Source organism: Elephas maximus, chromosome 21 (genome assembly GCF_024166365.1).
Source record: "Elephas maximus indicus isolate mEleMax1 chromosome 21, mEleMax1 primary haplotype, whole genome shotgun sequence".
In the NCBI taxonomy this organism is placed as follows: Eukaryota; Metazoa; Chordata; class Mammalia; order Proboscidea; family Elephantidae; genus Elephas; species Elephas maximus.
Genome location: NC_064839.1, coordinates 24,508,047 through 24,528,430, shown reverse-complemented (window position 1 = coordinate 24,528,430; position 20,384 = coordinate 24,508,047). Strand labels below are relative to the sequence as shown.

Below are 20,384 nucleotides of genomic sequence, written 5' to 3'. Positions count from 1 at the left end.
AGACGGCCTGGGTTCAATCCTGGCTCCCCTACTCTCTAGTTGTGTGTCCTTGCACTAGTTGTTCACTCTCTCTGGGCCTCACTTCCCTCACCTGTAAATAAGAATAAAAACAGAGCCTACCTCGAGGGTAGTTGTGAAAATTAAATGAATTGATCCCCGGTAGAACAGGGCCATACACATGGTAAGCGCCATAGGTGTTAAATAAACCCCTCTGTATACTTCCTGTCCAGCTCCTTCATGCCTGCCCCGGACTCACCCCCCACCCCTGGCCTGTCATAGCTCCCAGTCCCCCCACGCCACTCCCCTACCCCGCACAGTCTCCACACCAGCTCCAGAGCACCTTCAGGGGAAATTCTTCAAGCATGAAACTTCCCTTCCGGGAGGGCAAAGAGAAGGCTGAAACCCCACCCAGAAAACTTCCCTCATTGCAGCCCTGGCCAGGCTGTTCCAGAACCTGCTGAGGGGTAAGAGGGCTAGATTGGGGACAAGAAGAAGATTCCAACCCAGATGGGGAAGGGAGAGGGCATCATCCTGAATGTCCACTTGGCGCTGTCCTACCCCCACTCCACCCCTCCACCACACCACAGAGACCCTTCCTGGGGCCCATCTCACCACACCTTCTCCTTCACAGTCAGAATCCATGACAAGGCACAGGATCGGAGGCACAGCTGTGGGGAGGCTTGTTCTGCAGGTTGAATCCCAGCACCAGGAGCCAGGAGCCCATACATGAGCCTGCACACAGGCCTAGACCCCCAGGCCTCTGGAAAGGTAGATGCAGAGCTGGACAGACTGGCCTCAAGCCATCAAGTCCTATCAGAACCAACTGCGGCCAGAGAGGCCCCCAGAGCCAGGGGAGTCACTGAGAAGGGGTGTTCTATCAACAACACAGTAACAGCAGTAGACACATCTGTGTTATCACATTAAATCCTCAGAGGCATCCTGGGAGGCTGGTTCTATTGCTTTCCCATTTTACGGATCAAGAAACTGAGTCTAAGAAGAGCTATGGGTTCCAAGATCACACAGGGGTGGTATCAGGGTTCAAAATCAGACTTACTCTAGAGAACATGCTCGCACTCACCCAAGCCCACTGGCTTGGGGGGCCAGGTAGACCAAGGTCCTCAGGAGATAAAATGGGGGACAACCAGGGCCACACGCAGTGTAGAGGATTCTAGTCTGGGAGAGAGGGGTTGTGACCAAGCCCCCAGGGGAGCACCCTCCCCACCTCCACTTCCTGAGCAGCCTTGACCTCAGGCCTTCCGTAAACACAGTCAGAGAACAGAACAGGACGGCCTAGCCAGATACAATGGGGGCCACCATCCCAGGGCTCCCAAGAGGCCAGGCAGAGCAGAGGGCGGCTGGGGCCTGCCTAAGCTGAGACCCTCATTTTTACCCCAGAGCTGACTGGGCCAGGAGAAGGGGCTCCAACTCAGGCCCAGTCCTGCCCCTCTGCATCGGGGGGTGGGGGGGGGCGGGGCGGGGGCAGGGGACCCACGGCTCACTTTCTCCCCTAGGGGACTGAGTCACTTCCCCTGCCATGCCTAGTGGAGCCACGATCACCGCCGGTCCAGATCAGGCTCCTGGAAAACCCATTTCCTCCGGAGGATGGAGGTGGAAGTTGAGTGGACAGGACTAGACGGCTCTGGGCTAACCCTTCCCGGCCAGGCGACACCTCCAGCCAGGAAGATGCCCTGAACCCGGCCCCCCTCCCTTTCTTCTCCTTCCCTTTCCACACACTGTGGCTCACTGGCCAATCCTAAACTGACGCGTCCCACTCCCAGACCTTTGCTCCCGTGGCCTTCCCTTTCCCTGTAACGGAGTTCCCGGGTGGAGCAAATGGTTAACGAGCTTGGCTGCTAACCGAAAGTCTGAAGGTTTGAGGCCACCAGGAGGTGCCTTGGAAGAAAGGCCTGGTGATCTACTTCCAAAAGCACAGCCATTGAGTTCTACTATGGAGCATAGTTCTACTCCGACACACGCGGGGTGGCCATGAGTTGGAGTAGACCTGACAGCAAGTGGTAATCCCTGTGACAACCCAGCTCATCTTTTGAGACCATATTTTGACATCCTTCCCATGAAATCTTACCTAATCCCCAGCTCCCATCAGAACTGGCTACCATTACTGGCCCACAGGCCATGCTCAACCTACATGGTCCCCATTGCCGCAAGGTGCTCACATCAGAAGTGCCCAAACCTGCCAGGGGGCAGAAGCACCTCAAAGAGTTTGCTAAAATGTAGGTTCACAGGGCCCACGCACTGAGGGTCTGACGCAGCAGGTCTGGGTAGGGCACAGGGGCCAGGCTTTAATAAGTATCCCATTGAGTGACACTTGCAGGCTTGGGAACCACTGGTTTACATACTTGGGATAAGCAACAGCAGCCCTGTTTTACAGAGAGAGGTGAGGAAGAGCTGGTGAATGACGGGGCCAGGGTGTGCCATGCTCCTCTATGGTGCTCCCAGCGCTCAGCAGGATGTCGGGAACCCAGGAGGGGTTTCCTAAAGGATAGCTGGCTGGTAAAAGGGAGGGCCTGGGTTGGTGGGTGGGGAGAGACCCAGGGAGGGAGGGAGCCCCAGAGTCAATCTTCATATCTGAGTCAGGTTTTGCCCACCTAGGGGCTCCTCCTCAATGGTCCCTCAACGGGAGAGACAGAGGGAGAGAACCCAGCTCAGCTCTCCTCTGCCCCCCCTCCCCGTGCACCTCCGTACCCCGCTCCTCAGCTGCTGTCCAGTGGGGGGTCCACATGGAGCTGCCGACTCCCCGACCTTCGGGGCCAAGCCCTGGGTAAAGGGCCTTGGGGAGGAAGGATTTGGCCCAGGAGAGGGGCAGGGAGAGGGCAGAGGAGGAATCCTCGAAAGTGTAAGCAAGCATGTGTGTGTATGTGTGTGAGGGGGATGCATGTGTGTGTATGTGTGTGTGAGGGGGATGCATGTGTGTGTATGTGTGTGAGGGGGATGCATGTGTGTGTATGTGTGTGAGGGGGATGCATCTGTGTGTATGTGTGTGAGGGGGATGCATCTGTGTGTATGTGTGTGAGGGGGATGCATCTGTGTGTATGTGTGTGAGGGGTATGCATGTGTGTGTATGTGTGTGTGAGGGGGTGCACGAGTGTATGTGTGTGAGGGGGATGCATGTGCATATATGTGTGCAAAGGGGATGCATATGTGTGTACGTGTGTGTGGGTGCCTGTGCATGCATGTGGATGGGCGCATGTGTGTATTTTGTGTGGGTACATGTGTGTGCACGCATGTGTGCATGTGTATGCATGTGTGGGTGCATGTGTGTGCAATGCGTGGATGGGTGCATTGTGTATTTTGTGTGGGTACACATGTATGCATGTGTGGGGGTGCATGTGTGTGGATGGGTGTGTGTGTGGGTGGCTGTGCATGCATGTGGATGGGTGCATGTGTGTATTTTGTGTGGGTACGTGTGTGTGCACGCATGTGTGCATGTGTGGGGTGCATTGTGTGCATGTGTGTGGATGGGCGCATGTGTGTGTTGTGTGGGTACATGTATGTGCAGGCATGTGTGTATATGTATGCATGTGTGGGTGGACCTGTGTGCATGTGTGTGGATGGGTGCATTGTGTATTTTGTGTGGGTACACGTGTATGCATGTGAGGGGGTGCATGTGTGTGCGTGTGGGTAGATGGGTGCATTGTGTCTTTTGTGTGGGTACAAGTATATTCATGTGTGGGGGTGCCTGCGAGGTGCATGGGTGTGTATATGTGTGTGTTCATGTGTGAATGGGTGGATGGGGAGGAGGAAGCAGGCAGAAGAAGGCTGGGGGCGGAGACGGGCTAGCTCTTTGGAGAAGCGAAACAAAGGAGGATGCTCAGAAGGACAGAGGACAGACTTCAAAGGCCAGCCATTGGGGGCAAGGGGCACATTAGAGAAAGCAGAAACTTCTGCAGGTGCTTCCTCCAAAGGGCTGAGGGTGGGGGCTGAGAGGACCCTCCTTCCAACGGTTCCAAACTTCTGTATGCAAGTAAGTCTTACTTAGAACTACCATGTAGCCAATGATCAAAGTGGAGGTGCCCCCCCAGCCCCTGTCAAACCCAGGTGGGACTCAGGACCACACCCTACTCCCACTCCAGCACCTCAGCCCCTCAGCAGCACCCACAGCTCCACAGAGCACAGCTTGCTAATGCTGAGCTGCTTTCCCCTCCCTCTGTCCTCACCCCACTGACGGCTGCTGAGGGCCATGCTCGGTGACCACACAGAGCTCCCTAGGAAGGGCATTCTGGGAGCTGAGGGAAGCAGAGTGATGTCAGGTGTCAGGAATTGCCTACGTAAAGTAGGAAAAACTTCAGCTAGGTGCCTGCCCCCAGAAGCTGGCTGATGCCAAGGCCTTGCCCACTCATGCCCAGGGTGAGGCTCACAGTCTTGCACTGGACCCACTGGAGGGCTGCCTGGCCTGTGCAGACCTTTCCCTGCCGCTTCTGCTCCAGCCGAGACCTGGGGCCAAGAGTCCCTCTGCATACTCAGATGAGCCCTGGCCCATGGGGAGGCTGAGGAAGGGGAGGAGTGGGGAAGGGCCCACCCACCTGAAGGGACTGAGTCCTCCTAGCCACAGCCTCCTGCATCTGGAACGGGGCATCTGCTCAAGAAGCCCCAGGGAGACCAGCATGGTCACCCAGCCAGAAATGAGCCTGGGCTGACACGTTCCCACCTCCATGGCTTTGCGTACACTGTTTCTCCTCCCTGCATGCCAGCCTCATGACACGTCTGCAAGGACCCCAATGCCCGGGGCCTCAGGCCTCCACAGCCCCACCACCACCTGGCCCCACAGTGCAGGACACCAGCTGGTGGGTGGGAAACATAGGAGTCTCTCTGGCCCAGTGGAAAGGAGCCTGGAATCCACGCAAAAGAAGGGAGGAGTCCAGTTCCCCCGTCACAAGCGCTCAGTGGGTGTCAGGCATCATGCAAAGCACTTTCCACAAGTTAATCATATAATCCTCACAATAACTCTGTGAAACGAATTCTATTAATCATGGAATCATGTCATCCTCGTAACAACCCTATGAAACAAATACTACTAGCATCCCCACTTTAAAGATAAGGAAACTGAAGTCCAAAGTGGCCAAGCCAGTACTCAAACCCATGTCCACCTAACCCCAGTGCCCATGCTTTCAGTTATTGTGGTTCACTGAGTCCCTTCCCGTCTCCGTAACTCAGTCTCCCCATCTTTACCATGAGGGAACTTGCCAAAGCACATTCTAAGGAGCGCTAGTCCCCAGGTTTGAGAAGTGCTGCAGGCTGTATTTGCTATTATACATTATTAGTACATCAAAGGCTCTGATAAGTCCTGCAGGCAAGAAACCCACAGAGCTTGGTTCGACAGTTCCCCCAGCCCAATGTGATGGTGAAGTCCTTCTTAGACAGATACCTGTTATCAACATGAAGAATACCCTCCAGAAACCTTAAAAAATGACCCCACAAATAAACCTGCCAGCCCTCTTCTCTGGCTCCCTCCCCTCTGGGCTGTCCCAGAGGCCATTAACTAGCATGAAATGGGCCACAGGAGCCTTTTAGGCTGCGGTGTTCCCCAGGGCAACTCATCACCAACTCATAACTGTCACTGACACTTTCAGGCGAGAGGGCCCTGGAGAGCCTGGGGTATACTCAGCCCGTCCCACCTCCCTTCTGCCCACAGCACCAGCTCATGGGGAAAGGGAAGCTGCCAGCCTCATCCCCTAGGTCAGTCATTCCATTAAAGTCAACCATGACCAGCTGGGCCCTCGGCCTTGCCCCAAGCCGCTGAGACACTCAGAATGTTAGAAGGGAGACAGACAGAGAGAGAGGGGTGGGGGGGGGGGGCGGGGTAAGGATGCAAGAGGTTGTGGGAGCTGAGAATCAAAGGCTCTTAGGATTTTGGGATTGATTGAAGAGACATAGAACCTAAGGGAGGAGAAGGGATTAGGAGCATGCAGATCGTGGGCCCCAGATCTGGCTGCCCCAGAATCAGCCCTGTCTGGGGCAGGATTAGGGCACTAAGGTTTTTCACAAGCTGTCCAGGGACCCTGATGCCAGCCAATGCTCCAGGCCCTGGTGGTCTGCAGCCAGGCAGAGGCCATGGCTGAGTCCCCACTCAGCCTCGTCCCCCGAGGAGTAGGGCACTAAGTAGGACGTACACCAGTCAGCACATGTCCCGGGGAGTGAAGGCTTCCACAGCAGGGTTGGCGGGTAACCAAGAGTCAGGGTCACAAGGTCCAGGACCAGCTCTGTGACCAACTAATTAGTCCTGGGACCTTTGGGCTAGCCTGTCCCCTCTCAAGGCCTCAGTCTCCTCCTCTTTTGAGTGGGTGACTAGGATCTCTGCACCCTGCCTACATTTTCTGTAGCCCAGGGCCCTCCAGGGTCCCATACAAACTGAGCAAGACTCAGAAGGCCCTCAGGTGAAGGCAGGACTTACCTCTGGGCTGGCAGCAAGGGGCAAAGAGGATGGCGGGTCATCTCCTCCACCCTGGCCAGGCTCTTTCCTCTTAAGCCACAGCCTGCTACCTCAGCCGTCTGGCTGCAGTTCCCCTTCCTTTGTCTGTGTTCCCATGGTGCCCAAGGCCAGGCCCCAAGGTCAGTGGTTACCTCCCTGCTTGTTTTCTGGGGGCTGCAGCTCAGCTACCCTGGGTCTGGCAACACGCCCATCTTTGGAATGTGAGACCCATGGCATTGTCAAGGTCAGCCAATAGCCCTCCTCCAAGTCCCAGGTCCCTGGCTGAGGGGTGGACAGGACACACAGCTGGGCACCCTCCGCAACTAAGGCTGGGGTCTGTGCAGGGCTGGGGGTCCTGGAGGCACCCTGACCCAAGTCCCTAGACACTGTGCCCAGGTGTCCTTCAGGGAAGGGAGTGAGGGCACGGAGCAAGATTTTAGCCCACTGAGCCCCCAGCACAGAATCTCTCAGCATCAGGGTCCCCCGCTCTCGCACACCTCCAGGAATCACCAATGAGACAATCAAGCGCTTTGAAAACTCAACATGTTGTTCTACACTTTTTGCACACATTTCATCCTCCCAAGAACCTGGAGACATATCATTGCACCCAACTGACAAATAAGGAAACTGAGGCCTGGGAGGTCACACAGCTAGCACTGGTGGAGACGAGCATGAACTGAGCAGCCAGGCTTGTCTCGAAGCCCACCTCCCCTTGGCCTGACCTGCTAGAAAGTGCTGTTCTCTAAAATTCACAGGAAACATGCCTCTGAAAAGTGTTTCCCTGGGTTTAGCTAACCGCCATCTCCCTGAGGGCCCCAGTCACGGGAGCTATCACAACTTGCCAAATCACCCCTCATCCTCAGCACCCCCTCCTTCTTCTCACCCCAGCACTAAGGCCTCTTCCTCAGGCCCTGGGCCCGCTCCTCCCAGCACTTCTCAGGCTGTGAGGGTGTGGCCCGAGAACCAAGAAAAATCTTCAGTGGGAGTCTGACTGAGGTGTGGGGCCCTCACCAACTTGTTGGTAGTTCTTGAAGCTGTTGGTGTAATTGGCCAACTCCCCTAGAGAGACCCTCAAGACTTATATGGCTCCCTAGTGTCCCTGTGTCAAGTCCTGCCCTACCCTACCCTGCAGTTGTGCTATCATTGTGGGGGGAAATGGGATGGAGAGGGAGACAGGAGGGCAGGGAGACAAGAGGGCAGGGGAAGGAGAGGAGGGGAGAGCAAGAGGCATGGAGAGGGGGAGAGAAGCTGGGACGGGAAGGGGGAGAGGAGGGGAGGGGAGAGAACCTGGGAGGGGAGGGGAGGGGAGAACAAGGGCTTGGAAGGGACAGTAAGGGGGAGGGAGGGAAGGTAGGGAGGGGAGGAGGGGAGAACAAGGGGGATGGGGGGGAGGGGAGACAGAAGGAAAAAGGAATGGGGAGAGGAAGGGAGGAGGAGACGGAAAAGGGGAGGAGGGAAGGAAACAAGGAGAGAGGTAGGTAAAGAGGGGAGGGGGAGGACAAGAAGGGAGGGCGCCAGGGGAGAGGGGCCAGGACAGAGAGGGTGGGGATGGAGGGGAGCAGGGGCAGAGGGGAAGAATCCTACCTGGACTCCTCCTTCGTGGCATAGGTGGACTGCAAACACATACAGGGTGTGAATGTGAATGAATGAGCCAGGGGCTTTCCTTGGTTGCACGCTGCAGCTCCGCTGGGGTGCTGGATCAGTTTCCTTCCAGTTCCAGAGGCCAGAGGAGACTCAAAAGCTGGGCGGCCCCAGCTACCACCCCCTCACAGGAGCTCCAGACAATGGGGGCAGCCTGGGAAGATGGGCTGACAAGCCCCAGCAGCCAGTCGGGGAGAAGGGGCGCAGGTGACAGCAGCCCCTGGCAACCGTTCCCCTGGCAACCGTTGGCAGCTGCAGGGACTACGTCACTGCCCGGCCCCGACCCAGTGCAGTGCACGACGTCCAGCTTGTCCAGCACCCAAATCCCCCAACTCAGAGGCTGCCTTTGCCAGGCAGAAGGCTAGCATAAGGCAGGGTAGGGTTTAGGACCACAGGCTATGAGCCGCGTTGGAGAACACAACACCTGCCTGTCTGTTAGGGACCTCAAAGTGCCAGTGCTTCAAATTTCTCAAGAGAAGCAGAAACCCAGATTTTTACTTGAAATCTGCCAGTCTGACATCGACTTAAACTCAAGTCTTTTTAGAACCCCATGGGGGCCACTCTTGTAGCCAAATAGCACCTGTTGGCAGCTGGATTTGGCCCCTGGAGGCTGCCGGCCTGTGACCTTGACCTCAACCCAGGCCGGACAACACTCCAAGCCCCTACCGTTGGCTGCTACGAGCTCAGAATGTGTGCCACACTTCCCTGCAAAATTCTTAGGACCCCCCTCTTCCAGAAAATCTTCCCAGATTGCCACAGTGCACCAGGGATCCACCAGAGGTTCTCTCTGGCCTTCTTCCAGGGGTACCTGGGAGCCAAGCGTGGGTCAGGCTCCTTTCTGTGCCCACAGAGGCAAAGCTTCTAGATGCTCTACTATGTGCCAGGCACTGCACGGTGCTTTAAAGATCCATTTTCACTGCTCTCTGCAGTCAGTCTTATTGAGCCTATCTTATAGCTAGGCAAACAGAGGTTCAGGGAGGTGGTGTGACCTGCCCAAGGCCACACACCTGGTAGGGGAGGGATATGGAATTCCAACCCAGATCTTCCCGGAGACACAAAGACCTCAGGACCAAATGCCTACCCCGTCACCTCCCTCCATCCGATACACATCCAAACTTTATTTGATCACCTCCAGTGACAAGGAGGAAACCCTCTAGCGTAGTGGTTAAGAGCTGCGGCTGCCAACCAAAACAAGTTTGGCAGTTTGAATCCACCAGGTGCTCCTTGGAAACTGTTTGGGGCAGTTCTACTCTGTCCTATAGGGTTACTGAGTCAGGATCTACTCAGTGGCAGTGGGTTTGGTTTTTGTTTGTTTGTTTTTTTGGTTTAGTGACAAGGAGCTCGCTTCCTCCCAAAAGGTCACATTCCTTTGAGCTCTGAAAGGTCTTCATAGCTATTGAGTCAAAGTGAAAATAACATCAAAGCTGTGGAGTGCAGAGGCGTATCTATGCAAAACAGCACCTAGGGCAAGTACTGAAATTGTGCCCCTGCAGGGGCATAGAGAGGGTAATGAGGGCCCAGGGACAATCTCTAAGTTGTGTCCCCCCCCCAATTTTAAGATGAACAGAGGTTGATATGGCAACTGTCAGCAGAAACACCTTCCCCCCTCTTGTCCGCTGCCTCAGTCAGGCGCTTTTCATATTTGTGGCACCTCGGAATGTCATTCCATGCCTCTTCTAGCACCCCCCTGAGATTGCGCCCCAGAGGCAAGTGCCCCTCTCTGTTGCCTCTCACTATGCCTCTGTGTCTACCAGGCTTGCGGGAGGAGAAACTGCACCCATGGCACCCTCCCCCTTCAAGTGGCACCCAGGTCACATGCCATACCTGTCACACCTTAGATACGCCTCTGGTGGGGTGGCCTCCATGTGCCAGACAGAGCATGGAAGAGAACCATGAGGTGGGCACCCCCCAAGGCCGTCAGCTCCAGACCATCAGCAGAGGGGGAAATGGTGGGGGGGTGCTCACAAGGCTAAGGGATCCGTGGTCTCAGCCCAGCAGCTTTGAGCATTTTCCCAGACCAAGTGGGGGTGCTTGGGGACAGTTTCTGGCAGAGGCCATAGGAAAGGCAGTGGGGACTTGGGGTCGTGGGGATGGAGTGCCCCTGCAGCACCCCTCCATCCGCCAACCCCCCACCCCCCACTCCCCACCGCCAACTGATGGGCCAGGGCCAGGAGGTGGCTTCAGTCAGCAGGCTGTTATTGTCTCTCTGCTGGCCCAGAGCTGAGTCCTATTCAGGCACTATTTTGGGCCCCCGGAGGAAGAGGAAAAGAAAGCAAAGAAAGGAGTTGCTGTTCTCTGGTAGAACCTTTGTCCGGAAAGTATTCAGGCTGGCTGGGTCTGAGAAGGCAGCCACTGTTGGATCAGAGGACCCTGCATATAAAAGAAGCTGGCAGGGGGCGGGCTGGGGAGAGGCCACAGATGGGCACTCCTCACATTTTACATGCACTTAGCGCTCCTCACTTGATGCAGGGATGCCCGGAAAAACAGAGGCACAGTACCCTGGGTCCCATCCATGGTCACCAAGCATCCACTCACTTGTAATAATAAAAATACCTGTAATAGCTCATTGCTGCCCAGAGCCAAGTCTCCGACAAAGAGATTTACAGCCTACCTTCTCACTTAACACCCACAACAGTCTTGATCAGAGTCGTGGTTGTTAACTGCCATGGAATGGGCCCCTGACTCATAGCAAATCCACGCACAACTGAACAAAACACTGCCCAGTCCTGTACCATCCCCATGATCAGTTGCAGATCAGACAGTCGTGGTCCACAGGATTTTCACTTGCTGATTTTGGAAGTAGATCGCCAGGCCTTCCTTCCTAGTGTGGCTTAGTTTGGAAGCTCCACTGAAACATCAACATCATAGCAACATGCAAGCCTCCACTGACAGTCGGGTAGTGTATGCGCTCTTGAGGTGATTTCGCTGGGAATTGAACCCAGGTCTCTACAGGGAAGGCAAGAACTCTACCCCACTGAATCGCCAGTGCCTCCAGAAGGGGGATAGGGGACAAAAATTGTAAGGTATATTTTATAAGCCAGGTAACTGAGGCTCAGGAACCAAAAACCCAGTGCCGTCGAGTTGATTCTGACTCGTAGCAACCCTATAGGACAGAGTAGAACTGCCCAGTAGAGTTTTCAAGGAGCGCCTGGTGGGTTTGAACCGCAGACCTCTTGGTTAGCAGCTGTAGCACTTAACTGCTATGCCATCAGGGAGGCTCAGAGAGCAGCATAATAACAAGCTAGTGGCCCCACTCTACTCTTCCTGCCTTATCTCATCCCCATCCTCTCCCTGCACCAAGTGTAGTCACTCTGGCCTCCTTACTGTCCTCAGACACATCTCAGGGCCTCTGCTCAACATGGCACATTCTTTCCAGGACCCCTCCCCTGGCTAGCTCCGTCTCACAAATGTCCCATCCCCTATGAAGCCTTCTCTGACCATCCAACCAGAGTTACGTCCCTATCCTCACTCCCTCCCACACCTTGTCTTATTATCTTTCCAGCGCTCAAGGCTGTTTGAAATTACCCTGCTATTTGCATACCTAGTATCCATTTCTCAATGTTCGCTCTGTCTTGTCTGTCTTGTTCACCACTTGTACGTCTAGTACCCAGCACAGTACTTGGTACATACCAAATGCTCAAGAAATGCGTAATCGAATAAATGAATGGATGAGACAGAGCCGGGGCTCTAGCCCAGGTCAGGCAGGCTCCAAGTCTCTTCCCCATAGGAGCCAATTCCTGATGCTGTGCTTCCAACACAAAGGTGCCACTCAGAGTCTGGGGCCCCAGTCCTGAGCCATCCCCGCTCCCCAGCCTCTGACTCTCTGGGGTCAGGGGCACACACGCCTCTGCTAGATGCTTGTCCAGGGAGGCGCCCCCAAGACTGTGCACAGCCTGAGAGTAGGGGTGGGACCTGAAACTCCAGCCTAGCTCCCCCTCCTGGAGAAGTCACAATACATAGCCTCCTGGTAAAGGCTCTGAGAAGTCCTGTGGTACAAAAGTCTGGCAACCCAAGCCTTTCCTAAACCCGTACAGCCACCGACACATTCCTACAGTCGTTCAAGTAGATGACGGCTGAGATGCCATCTTAAACCTGTGAGCGCCAAATCTTGGATTTTCTCTGTCCCTAAAGGCAAAGTTAGCGGACCCACACCCCTTAAAGGCCCACTCCTATGACCCAGGGCTAAGAGGAGACCGAGGGAGGGGGTTTGTCAATGAGGGTGGGTCATGTTCTCACTGCTGCAACCACTGAGCTTCCTCCTGGGCTCCATGTGGGCTCCCCAAGGTGTAGCAGAGAGAGGAAATGGCCGACGTCTGTGGCTAGGGGGGACTTGGGGTCTAGGAACCTGGAAAGAGGGTATACCCAAGGACTAGCCTACAAAGCCCCACAAGGCAGTTGGGGCAGGGAAGGGAACTACATGGAGCACAAACAGCAGGATATGCACTTGACCTCTCATCACTCACACAGCCAACCCATGATGAGGTATAATTACTCCCATTTTACAGCTGAGGAAACTGAGGTTCAGAGAGGAGGAGCTGCTTGCCCAGGGTCACTCAGCTGGTAAAACTGGATTGAAATCCAGCTCTGTCCACCCCTTAGCCAGTGCTGCCACCACTGTCCTGCACGGCAGCCCCGCCCTTGCCCTGGAGTCTCCCTGACATGGAAGTAAGAGCCGGACACTGCACAGAAGCAGAGTCCAAGGCCTAATGGCCCAGGAACAGAGGCCAGACCACCTTTGACCCTACGCTTACTGCCTCACTGCTCGCTGTGGTCTTTAGATGCTCCCTGTGGTCATTCTTTCCGGATGGCAGTTACTATGGCTCCTGCCTCTGGCTCCCGAAGCCCAAGTGTGGGAGCAGAGTTGGGAGTCCTACGTGTACTGTCATCTACCGCAGTATCTCCATGGAGAGGGACTGGCTGTCCTCCTTCATGGCTGGTGCTGAGTGCTGCACCCAGGTCAGCTCCTCCTCTCCCCAGGTCAGACACCAGGCCCCCAGGCAGCCCGGGCTCCCAGCTGAGGAGCTGGAGAACAGACCCTTCCCCCCACAGAGGGTGCAGCAGGTGTGGCAGTGGACATAGGATAAGTACATACAGCTCTGAGGAACCCACGCACCAGGATTGCTTCAGGGCCCTGCCCACTGCCCACGGCTCCAGCAAGGTGATGTCACCTGCGGGTATGTGGGAGGGGAAAGCACCATGGGATCAGAAACAACCTGGCCCAGGCTCCGGCCTCTTGGATAAGGGACAGCAAGTGCAGCGCCGCTCCCTGAGGATTTGGGAGGTGGATGTTCCACCCCTTCCCAACCCCTCCGGCAGCCCCCCTCCACCTCCCCTCAGTTCTCTCCGCTGAGTCCCTCGCACCCTCTGGGGCACCCATCCAGCTCACGGAGATATTTACACGCCAACAAGAGCTTCCTGTAGATGCAACTGGATGGCGCTAATGGTAGAATCTCAGGCATGGTGGCAGGCAAGGCTATGGAGAGGGTTTCTAGATGGAAGTGCCATGACCACAAGCATTGCCTGATGTCCCAAGAATGACCCATGAGCTGCTAAGAGATTTAACAGCTAGGGAGAAAGTGGGAAATGGGTGCCCCTCTCCACCAGCATCAGAAAATCTCAGGGTAAGAAGGAGCCAGAAAGAACCCACATGATGCCCAAGTTCCCTCTACAGCTGCCCTGACAAACTTAGATGCCTGCAAGGTTGGGAAACTCACTCCCTCCAGTGGGAACAGCCCTTCTGTGGTGCCTTGGGAAAAAGTCCATTCCAGGAGGCAGGAGACCCACATTCAAGTCCTCACTACCACTGACTGGCCGGGGAACTTTGACCTGCTTCCTCATCTTTGAATGTGAGTTAAAGATTCAAATCTCAGAAGGCAAGCAGCAGCCAAGAGTGAACAAGAGTCTCTATCGGCAGTGGAGCTCTGCACATAAGAAAGGCTATCTGGGTCATGAGTATCCCCCAGACCGCCTGACACATGCTCAGACAATGACACAGCCAAGGGGCCGTGGGCAGAAGGCACTGGGCTGAGCGTGACTCAGCCACCCTGGCCAGCTCCTGGGGTTCACCCCTTGCATTTGTTGCCATTGAGGCAGATGGGTCTGGCCAGTCATTCCCCTGCCACATGGCCAGAGACCCAGGTGTCAACCACAGAATCACAGCCTGAAGGCCACACTCAGCTGGGGACCTAGGAGGGGTCAGCCCTCTAGCTGTACCCCCAGGAGCCCAAGGAACTCATCTCCAGCAGAGAAGTGACCATAGAGACCTGCTCAACTCAAACCCAGGTCTCCCCACCAGGCCCAGGACAGTGGCCAAGCAGGTCAGGCCTCAGATCTCAAGGAGCAAAAGGAAGTCCCAGGCTGCCTAGATTAAACCTTCAGCTGGGTTGATGGAGGACCTCTGGAAGCCACACATTGTGCTAAGTACATACTTTGCGACCCTTATTGCCCTAAATTCCAGCAGCAGCTCTGCAAGGGGTAGTATTGTTAACTCCATCTTACAGGCAAGGAAACTGAGGTCCAGAGAGGTTGCAACCTTTGTCAGCAAATACAAGCCTCCAAAACCAGTTTGCTTTCCCCTGCCCCTCTCCATGGAGTCCCTGGGTAGTGCAAATGAGCTAAACTGCTAACCCAAAGGCTGCAAGGCCAGAGGTGCCATGGAAGAAAGGCCTGGCAATCTACTTCCAAAAATCAGCCATTGAAAACCCTACAGAACAGTTCTACTCTAACACACACAAGGTCACCATGAGTCAAAATCGACTGGACAGCAACTGGTGCCCCCTTCATGGGCCTGAAGAACGCAGGCCAGGGCTTCTGGGAGGAAAACAGAGGCCTGAGGACGCGAAGCGTTAGGGAGTAGATTCTGAACTGGAAAGGGTGTGAGAGGTGGCAGATGTGGTTTTAATATTTCATTATTGCTTGCTCTGGAGTTAGCTTAAGTGGCCCTGAGCCTGGGGAGCCAGGCCAGATACATAGAGCTGCAGAATTGCAGGCCTTTCAGAGGACAGGAGCTTGGACTGGCTCCTGGACAACCAAGTCCCCACCCCCAGGCCATCTCCCACTTATACAGAGAGTCCTGTCCACTGGTGCCTGGAAGATCTGCCAGCTCCGCTGGGGCTAAGCTTTTTTCTCTGCCCAATGCTTCAGGTCTTCCTGGAACTGCCAAATGTACCACAAACCACGTGAGCCTGAGTAGACACCAACCTTAGATCCCGACGCCCACCACACTGGCCCGCCTGCCAAAGCGCAGTCAGGCTGAGAGAGAGCTGGGGATGGGTTCCACCAGGGCCCAGGTGGCCCCACTTCTCCCAGGGGGCAGGAAGAAGGGCTTCCAAGTTATTTCAAGAGGCACTGTGCCTTTATGGGCCTCAGTGTGCCCATCTGGCCAATGGGAGAGAGAATAATAAAAGCTAACATTTACATTTACATGGAGTCTCTGGGTGGTGCAGATGGTTAATGTGCTCAATGTTAACTGAAACCTGGAGGTTCAAGTCCACCCAGAGGCACCTCAGAAGAAAGGCCTGGCAACTTACTTCTGAAAAAACTATGGCATATAGTTCTAGTCTGAGGCACACTGGGTCATCATGCATCAGAGTCAACGCAACTGCACTGTTGGCTTTTTGGGAGCTTTTTTGTTTGTTTTGTTTTTTAACATATACATGGGTCAGACACTATGCTAAATGCATTACTATGTTAACTCCCCTAAACCTCGCGCTAGTCCCTGAAGTAGGTATCATTTCCAGAACCAAAACCAAACCCGCTACCATTAAGTTGATTCCAACTCATAGTGACCCTATAGGACAGAGCCAAACTGACCCATAGGATTTCCAAAGCTGTAAATCTTTAAGGAAGCAGACTACCACATCCTTCTCCTGAGGAGCGGCTGGTGGGTTCGATTTACAGACTTTTCTGCTAGCAGCCAAATGCTTAACCACTGTACCACCAGGGTTCCTAAAGGTACTATTATTACCCACTTTTTACAGATGAGGAAACTGAGGCACACACCCAAGGTCACACAACCAGAAAGGAACAAAGGATTCTCCCCATGCAAGCCAGCCTTGCTTTTTCAGTGGGTCCTGTTGCCTGAGAGGAACACGGGCTTGGCACTGGTAGTAGCGGGGCTTAAGACAATGCTGTATACCCTCCAACGCCCAGCACGAAGTCTGGCCTGGCCGAGGAGCCCCTCGCCACTGAAAGAGGCAGAAGAGCACACGGACAAGAGCCCAGAATCTAGAGCCCCAAAGACTCAGGTTACTCCCTGAGTAAGCCCCCCCTGCCTCGGTGTCCTCATCTCTGAAGTGGGCAGAGCAGTAACACCTGCTTCACAGAAATAAACATGCATGCAAAGTGCAGAGCCCAGAGGTCAGAGAAAGTCTGGAATTGTTCTAGCCCAGGCCAAGCCACCAAAGAAGCAGGGAATTTGGGGCTTGAGGGGACTAGAAAGTGCCTCAGCCCACCTTGTGCTAGAGCAGGCTGGTGCCGAGAGATGGTCAGAAAACTTGCATTCCAAGCCTCTGCCCTAACCCTTGCCCCCCTTCCCAGCAGCCCAGGCCTGACCCCAGAATCTGTGGGACTCCCCAAGGGCTTCAAGGAACCCCAGATGGGGTGTGAAGACCAGAGACTGGAGTGGGTTACTATGCCAAGGTCTCAGCCAAGTGATGGCTCTGAGGCAGCAGGCTGGGGCAGCTGAGGCCCAGCCAGGGCCCCGCCTCCACCCTATCTGAGAGGCCCTTTTGTGCCAGCCCTGCCCCACCCCCATTTGCCATCTGCCTGGTCCCTGGGGTCCTGGTCACCCTTGGCTGTGGATTTGCTCACGTGATGCCCCATCTGCTGTGAGTCAGAAGGCGGGCCCACAGCGCGGCCCCAGAGGAGGGGATCCCTGCTAGGGCACTAGTCAGGGAGGAGGGGCAGTTCAGGGATGGGGGCTGCGTTGCCACTTCTCTTCCACCCCCAGCCATCCCTGCCTCCCTGTGGCCTCTCAGGACCCAGCCGCCAACTCCTCACACCTGGGAGGCGGGAGCTCCCCTCCCTGCACCACTGAAACAGGCCCAGCACCATCGCCTGCCACCCACATGCGCTCTTGCTGATGAAGCTACCGGGGCCTGGCTCAGCTGAGGTGCAGACAGTGGGGGTCCCCTCCATGCCATCCCTGCCCTCTCCCACATCCAGCTTCTGTCATGCCGTGTCCCTGCTAGGAGGGCTATCCCATAACACACATAGACTCTGCCCCAGCTCTGCCGCCTCTTCCACCTGCCCCTCTTCCCCCACAGCCACACAGCTGCCCCTGACGCACAAGTCTGGAGGCCAACAACCCCTGGCCGAGGAAGCCAGACCAGCCCCACATCACAAACCTGCCCTCCCCATTCGGCTGGGGTTGCAGCCAGGCCACCCAGCCTACCCATGGCATCCACCTGGCCTGGCTGCTGGTCCTCCCACCACCAGAGGCATGGGGAGGGCAGAGGGGGACATCTGCCCCCAGGTGCAAGTCCAAGGGGGAGCCAAATGAGGCTCGAATGACATTCCAATGTGCCACAAATATGAAAGGCACCTGACTGAGGCCACTGGACAAGAGGAGGGAAGGCATTTCTGCTGATGCGTTGCCACGATCAACATCTATTCGCCTTGAAATCAGGTGGAGGGGGTGCAACTTACAGATTGTCCCTGGGTGCTGTTACCTTCACTGCGGCCCTGCCCGTCACCCCCCCCCCGCCCACACACACAGAGCAATTAGGACCTGCCAGCCTGGTGCTCAATGCCCTAGGTGACCCGTCCTAGGTGACCCATGCCAGATATCTGTGCAGTCACACACCCCGTTGCCCCTGCCCCTTGTCACTTCCCAAACTGCGCAGTTTCCTCCACCAGGCATGCCTTCCCTGCTCCCCCTTGACTGTGAAGGTGCCTAAGCCCGCCTAGTGCCAGTGCAGGCCGGTGCTAGGCAGAGGTCAGAAAGCATGTCCCCAGCCCCTCTCCCACCCCCAGCACAGCCCCAACCTGATACACACATATTTTACCCCTGCCTCCCACTCCCAGCCCCTACTCATTCCCCACCCCCCACCCAGCCACCTACCACTCTCCAAGCCCAGCCTAACTGCCTTCCAAAGAGCCTCCCCATGTCCATCCAGGTCTCCAGGCCTCTATTAGCATGCTTATCTCACTCCTCAGCTTCACATCTTAACTGTCTTGTTTGTTTGTGTCCTGACAAGTCCGGGCGTCACAGCTAGGCTGATCCAGGGCACCAAAGCCAGCAACAATAGTGCAGGCTGCCTGGCACAGCCTCTCCTTCACAGCTATGCCTGGAGAGGTATCTTCAATGACCAGATCCTCGCAGAGCCAAGCCCCAGGACCACGGGTGGCAGGGAAGCTAGTATCACCCCCCACACACCCATTTTGCAGCTGGAGCAACTGAGTCCCGGAGAGAAAGTCAGGCAAGGAGGATTCATATCTTAGGCCCCTGGGATAAGGAAAAGGGGGTCAGGTCCAGCCCTAAGAGCTAGTCCCACCCTGGACGTTGGCAGGGAAGACCCCACCAGACTCCTAGCCTGAACACTGAGGAACCAACTCAGCAGTTGATGGCTCTCATCAACCAGGGATGCTCTTTCTCACTGAGTCCCTGACCCCAGGGAGCCAGCCTCTCCCCTTGGAGTGCCCCACAGGGAAGAGGCAGGGGGCCTGGCTCTGGGTCTGTGGCACCCTGGAGTTCCAAGGATGGTACTAGGTATGCAGTAGGTGCTCAATAAATGTTTAGATGAATAACTTGCTTGGCCCTCCAAAGGAACGACACACATACACAAAGGCTATTCTTACCTGCTCCCCCTACCCCAGGTCAGAGCTGCTCCAGGGGAGGGGGGAGAGAGCCCTGCCCCGACTTACTCCCCCCATGTCCCCTTCAGTAAAATGCGCACCAGTCCCCTCCCATGTGGACACACTCGTCACCACAAAAAGGAAGCTGGCTGGGGAGAGGGGAGTACAGGAACATCGGTTTCCCACCCCTCCTCCTGTGTGGAATAGGGCGGGCACTGCGGTGGCACCAGGGTGGGCAGGTCCTATCAGTCCCAAGCATATGGGAGTCTTGAGGTCTGGTGGTTAACCAGCAGGGGACTCAACAGCCCCCAGCCTCTGCTTCCCCACCTATCTACCCCTAGCTCCCAGGGCTCATTTTCACCCTGTGGGCTCTTGCCCTGACCCTGTTGCTGGATCATCTACACCCATGGGTGATGAAGGGGCAGATTGACCCTGGTTCACTTGGAAGCCCGGTCCAGCCCCCAGGGTAGCCACAGGGATGCCAGCCTCAGGAGCACCTTCTCCTCCCCAAGGCTGGACCCTGGCTCCATCTCCCTAGACCTCTCTCCATCTCTGGACTTGCTGTGTGGTCTCGAGCCAACCACCTGCCCTCTCAGTCCTCTCATCTCTCCAGTGGAGACAGGAGTGGACAGTTATCCCACAACCCAGAGGGCAGACCCAGCTTGCTGGACCCAGCGACTGTGCCACTCTGAGTCTCAGTTTCCCCAGCTAACGAATAACTAGTGGTTCTGAGAGGTTCGGCTCCTCTTGGGCCCCATCCCCTTTCCAGGCATCTCCTAGGACATGCACCTCCAACTCTAGGGACCACCCCCCACAGCAACAGCCATCTGGGCTTGATCCCATCAAGATGCCAGGACACCGCACCCAATTCCTCATTTCACTACCCCCACCCTCTGCTCACCAGCCACACACACACTCTATCCCTCCTCCTTCCTGCTGTCGAGCCCTTGGTCTGGTACCTGGTGCCAGGTGGAGGGTCCTGCGTGGGGCCAGGTGGCTGGACCACTTTTCGGGATCCCCCTCAAGGCTTAACCAGCCCTCCTGGTCCCGCTGCCATGGGAGCTGGTGAGCGTGGGAGCCTCCCAGCCCCTCTCCTGCTGCAGGACAGGGCGGGCAGCCAGTGTGAAGCTAGGGGGGAGGAGCCGGGGTGTGTTGGGGGGACGCCCCCTCCCGCCCCAGCTGGGTCCCTCCCTCCTCCTGGGGCTGGGACGATGATGCTATATGACTCACGAACGTCTCCAAGGGGGGCAGGGCTGAGAGCATGGAGGCAGTGACCCTGGGGGATGACCATGACTCAGCGCCCGGCACAGGGGGACCTCAACCTCACCCCCATCCAGGCAGACAGGTGCCAGGCTTCTGGACGCAGACCGGGGTAACGCTGCCACTTCGCCTTCCATCTGTCGCTTCCCCGGGGCTGTTCTACCCTGAACTTTCCTCAGAGAGGCCAGTGTTGCCACAGCAACAGACCTGCAGATGCTGCCCCCACCCCCAGGCCCAGTCGACAACTGCCCCTTCCTGA

The 20,384-nt window shown here is 56.1% G+C and overlaps 1 protein-coding gene across 13 annotated transcripts in view; it reads right to left on the bottom strand.

The window, feature by feature from the left end:
• The window catches only part of ADGRG1 (adhesion G protein-coupled receptor G1), a 46,430-nt gene that overhangs the window by 16,907 nt on the left and 9,139 nt on the right, over window positions 1-20,384 (bottom strand). The window contains exon 1 of one of the 13 annotated variants that reach the window (XM_049864487.1): window positions 19,825-19,979. The exons of 7 other annotated variants lie outside the window; for them this stretch is intronic. Coding sequence is in view for 1 of the 6 variants with exons in the window: in XM_049864475.1 (XP_049720432.1) it covers window positions 8,012-8,033 (22 nt within the window). In the remaining 5 variants the exon portion in view is untranslated. Of the gene's footprint in view, window positions 1-6,409; window positions 6,646-8,011; window positions 8,047-18,868; window positions 19,716-19,824; window positions 19,980-20,384 lie in introns of those variants that run through there. 5 more of the 13 variants (XM_049864478.1, XM_049864485.1, XM_049864480.1 and 2 more) reach the window with 5 other exon arrangements.